The 5,000-nt window shown below is 43.3% G+C and overlaps 1 protein-coding gene across 7 annotated transcripts in view; it reads left to right on the forward strand.

Moving 5' to 3' along the window:
• The window catches only part of itpr2 (inositol 1,4,5-trisphosphate receptor, type 2), an 83,920-nt gene that overhangs the window by 67,492 nt on the left and 11,428 nt on the right, over positions 1-5,000 (forward strand). For all 7 annotated transcript variants that reach the window (XM_042707489.1, XM_031564280.2, XM_031564282.2 and 4 more), the window contains 3 exons: positions 2,857-2,925; positions 4,110-4,237; positions 4,951-5,000. The exon at positions 4,951-5,000 is cut by the window's right edge and continues 116 nt beyond it. In XM_042707489.1, the coding sequence (XP_042563423.1) occupies positions 2,857-2,925; positions 4,110-4,237; positions 4,951-5,000 (247 nt within the window). The remainder of the gene's footprint in view (positions 1-2,856; positions 2,926-4,109; positions 4,238-4,950) is intronic.

The following is a 5,000-nucleotide window of genomic DNA, read 5'->3' on the forward strand; positions in this document are numbered from 1 at the left end:
TTGCCTCTTTGGAAGATAACTAGATGGCGGTAGCTGCCAGAAAACACATGTATTGCTTGGCATGATGGCTTACAGTTATTAAAAAATAATGAATGCTAAATAAATAGCTCAGTAACGTCCCATACAACTGGATGGCTTAACTTAGCTTGACAACTTGTTAGCTAGCTATCAATAAGGCAATTTGTTCTGTAACAAACGAACAACACTCAATTGAAACAACATTGTATCAAAGATATATACATTCCAGAGAAAACATATAACATGATATATATAACAAGTACGCTACAGATTTATGCTACACATTTATATTCACTGCTTGAGCTGGCAGTTCCTCCAGGATTTTGCAATCTTGCGTGTCACAAATTCACACAAATTCAGGGATTTCTCTTCAAATTTTCTCTTCAAAATTTCTTCTCATTACCACAATATTTCTGCAGCAAATTTCGTTACTCTTGGCCACAAAAATCACAACAAACCCCGGCAAGGTCCTGGTGGCATCACAATGTTTAGGAATTCACGCAGGAAATGGAAAAATAAAACATAATCACCGCAATTTTAACCGCAGTTTTAGAGAATTCCCACAGCAATTGGCCACAACAACCACATCAAACCCTCACAAGATCCTGGAGGGACTGAGCCCACTATTAAATAATGCACTAATAAAATAACTCTGGATATTTTGGGGGTAGTATCAACTCTGTCTTTATCTGGGTACACTAAATATCAATCTTACACTGAAATACTGCTGAGGTAGAAATGTACTTGTAATTAGTACATTTTTAATATAGGTTTGCATATATTTTTGCATATTTCTCACACAAAACAGAAATGTACTCTCTAATGCATGTTATCGAGTCCATGTTTATTGCTATTTTAGTTGAGATAAACACTTGCAACATTCATGTACTCATCATACACACCTTCAGTCAGGCCCCACAAACAAAGACAAAGGTCCTTATAGATAATGAATAATTGGATTGCATGACATATGTAGAAATAAAAGATGTTTGGAAGTCTAGTGAATATGAGAGTTCAGTAGAAAAGAGTTCAGATGTGCTGTGAGCAGGGGAAGAACAGGTTTAGAGCATGATTTTTCACTGTGTGTGGATTTGTATTCCATCTGCGTGTGTGTGGATTGTGTGTGTGTGTGTGTCTGTGTATGTTGTGTGTGTGTGTGTGTGTGTGTGTGTGTGTGTGTGTGCGCACGCGCACTGTTGCAGTGTGACAGGGTTAGAGACAACCTGCCAGCACATGTGCACCTGTTGCATAACTCTGGAGCGGCCACACTCCCGTTATGTAATATCCTCATCTCTGCGTGTGTGTGTATATGTGTCTCCTGCTGTCCCCTCAGGCCACAGTGCCTCACATACACACACACACACACACACACACACACACACACACACTCACACTCACACACACACATAGCCACGCTCAGCTTGGGACAAAAATAAACCCACATTCACACTCTCACACGCTTACATGTGCACGTACACAAACACATACACATGCACAGCTTCAACTCGACTCTCCTATGTCTGTGTCCACTACACACAGACACACAATACTACACACAATACTACACACAAACACACAACACAGACACACAACACAGACACACAACACAGACACACAACACAGACACACAACACAGACACACAACACAGACACACAACACAGACACACAACACAGACACACAACACTACACACAGACTCACAACACTACACACAGACACACAACACTACACACACAGACACACAACACTACACACAGACACACTCCTAAAACATGGAGAAAGAAGTATGAAATGGGATGCTAATCCACACATTTAAAAAAAATGTACCATTTAGATTTGACCTTGTTCCATGGACTTCATACATAAAAATACATAAACACAGAGACCAACATTTGAAGTGCTGTGTACTCACAGACACACGTGTACAGACACACATGCTTTCATGCATTTATATACGCATGTGTCCATACACATAACACACACAGCACAAATGCACACACACACACACAGCTATGCGCGTGCTGATGCCAGTGGTTCAGTCACTTAGCCCAGCGGATGCTGCAGCAGCTCTCAGATGTCCTTCAGCCACCAAGGTCCTTCATTATTTAACACAGTCTCACCTGTCCCCATCCGTTGCCACTTTTAATAACACGCGCACACACATCCCATTATTGGAGATAATCTAATGCAGTCGCATGAGACTTGGTCACCCCTTTGGATTTACCTGGGATTTTGCATAATTAAAGTGTGGGATGATCTTCATCTATATGGCAGTTTAACCAGATCACTGTTTCCATTCTCTAACTACACAGTCGGTGTTAGCCTTCGTTTCTTTTTTTTTTTGTGATCAATTTTGTATTGACAGCATTTATGCAGTTAAGACATTAATGCAGTTACGACATGCAAGACAAAAGTAGGTCAGAACATTAATTACATGTATCATCTGGTGTACGCCTTTGTTTCTTTAAATGAAAACATTGCATAAACATTGAAAAAAGTCAAGTCAGCTGAGTGAGTTGTTGATATGTGTTGCCGTTGGTTGCACCGTGGCCAGGGATGTGTACAGAAAGTCCTCTCATTCCACCGTTCGAAGCAGTAAAGTCAGTTCTGATAAACCATGGCCCACTTAAGACATGTTAGCAGACTGGGGCCCCAGCATGGATGTGGTCAGCAGACTCGTGTGTGGAGGCAGAGGCTGCGTCACGCAAGGCCCAGACCACAGGGGCCTCACAGGGGCCTCAGGCTGAGGGGAGAGCAGTGAGGGTTAATGTCCATGTGTGTCACTCTTGCTGAGGGGAGAGCAGTGAGGTGAAATGTCCATGTGTGTCACTCTTGCAGAGAGGGAAGCAGCCGCGCTGAGAGATGTCGATACGTGTACGAAGGACAGCTGCCCGGGACCCACCCCAAGTACGTTCATCACACACACACACACACACACACACACACACACACACACACACACACACAGTCATAAATGCATGCATGTATGATATGCATTTGTAAACCGAAACAAATTATCGCAGGATAAGAATTATGAATAATAAAGAAGAGTTTTGTGAAACAAAATAACTATGTGAAAGAAAGGAAAATTGAGAACCAAGCTCTAAGAAGACAGTCAAAAATGTAGAGTTTGAGAAATGTGAGCGAGCATTTATCGGATTTCATCTTCACTGATCTAACACCTCAACAAAAAGATGTTAAGCATAAACACTTATGCTGCAGTGCACTGAATCTGAACAGAGATGCATTTCCTTCTGAAGATCTTTTTTTTTTCTTTTTTTTTTTTCCTTTCCCCATTTCCCTGTCCAAATGTTCCACCTTGTGACTGTCTGTCAGTGCCAGATTGGCACACGGCCCCGGCTGCCTCACCAGACTAAAGTTGCCTTGCACCAAACAAGCACTGCGTGCCAGCTTCTCTTTAGTGCTCACTGAAAAGTATACGCTTATGCCTCCATTTAACACCAGCTTGTATTCTTGCACATATAGAGAATAATATACGTCCTCATGTAACCCTTAGAGCACACGCGTGTTATTGCTCCCTCTCTCTCTCTCTCTCTCTCTCTCTCTCTCTCGCTCCCTCTCTCTCTCTTCCCCTCCAGCCTTTCTGTTGCTTTCTTTTCTGTCCCTCAATCCGCCTTTTTTTTCTCTGCAGTTTCCTTGCTATCTCTTTCTGTCCAACACTCGGTTCTCATTGGTGCTCGAGTTCCGGATAGTTCCCCACTGTCTAGTGCAGAGCACATCCTCCAGAGGTGGCAGTCTGTTTCTCTTGCGCAGAGGAGCGTTATGGGAAAGTGCAGCGCTCTGACCTTAGTTTCACCACTGGAACATGCTGTTCAAAAGTAATTGTGTGTGTGTGTGTGTGTGGGTTGTCGCTTGGAAACAGCTTTGTTGTTAGAGACTCCATTTTCGCTTAATTGCACACACTGTAAATAGCGTTTCTCCGATTATTCTCAGGAAAAAGAAAATTGGGCTGTCTGTCCTCTTCCTTCCTTTTCTTTTTGTTTAGTGATCTTTTAAGGTCTCTGGTGACCTTGTGTGACCTCTCCTGTGTGTGTGTGTGTGTGTGTGTGTGTGTGTGTGTGACCCTGCAGTGTTGGAGGAGGATGATGGGACGGAGCGTATGTGCGATACCCTGCTCATGTGCATCGTGACTGTCCTCAACCAGGGCCTGCGGAATGGCGGTGGCATCGGAGACATGCTGAGGAAGCCCTCCAAAGATGTCAGTAGCATCACTACACGCTCACATTTAGATTTACCACCCTCATTAAGTCAGTGGCAAACATCATTCCCCAGATGCACACTGCACACTGCTGACCGCCACATCCAAGGGCTGTGCTCTAGGGGTGGAGGAAGACGGTGATATATCTTGATATTTCTGCTTGCTGTACAGTATCGATACACTGACGGCAAACTATCGACACATTTCGTCAAACACAGGGCAGTTCAAAGCTCACTTGTTCACAAACCCATCCTGGTTTTGCAGAGCCTCCCTATCTTCTGCCTCCATGTTGGGCTTCATGATAAGAGTGGTGATGGTCATTAAACACAGTTAGAACTCGCAGTGACTGGCTCGGATGAGAGTGCACATTACATGGTTTCCATTTTGTAAAATAGCTAGGTCTTATGAAATATTTTTCATGTTTTTGGAGAGAAAAAAAATGCCAAATGAATGTTCTCTTCTTTGCCTGTGTTACGATAAATCGGTGAAAACTCCAATGACACTACTGCATCGTGAGTTAATCTGTCATTACCACCCATACTGTGCACATCATGTCCCCGTAGCCATCAAGCAAAAGGACTCTATTCTTATCTGAAGATGATGATTATTATTTGGCGCTCTCATATTCGTTTACTGTGATTCTGTCTAGTCTAGTCTTTGGCTGGTAGTCGCCTCAGTGTGATCACCTCTGATTGTCCTCAATCCGTCTGCAGGAGCCTCTGTTTGCAGCACGCGTCGTGTACGACCTGCTCTTCTTCTTCAT

The sequence above is a fragment of the Clupea harengus genome, chromosome 3 (genome assembly GCF_900700415.2).
Source record: "Clupea harengus chromosome 3, Ch_v2.0.2, whole genome shotgun sequence".
NCBI lineage: Eukaryota > Metazoa > Chordata > Actinopteri > Clupeiformes > Clupeidae > Clupea > Clupea harengus.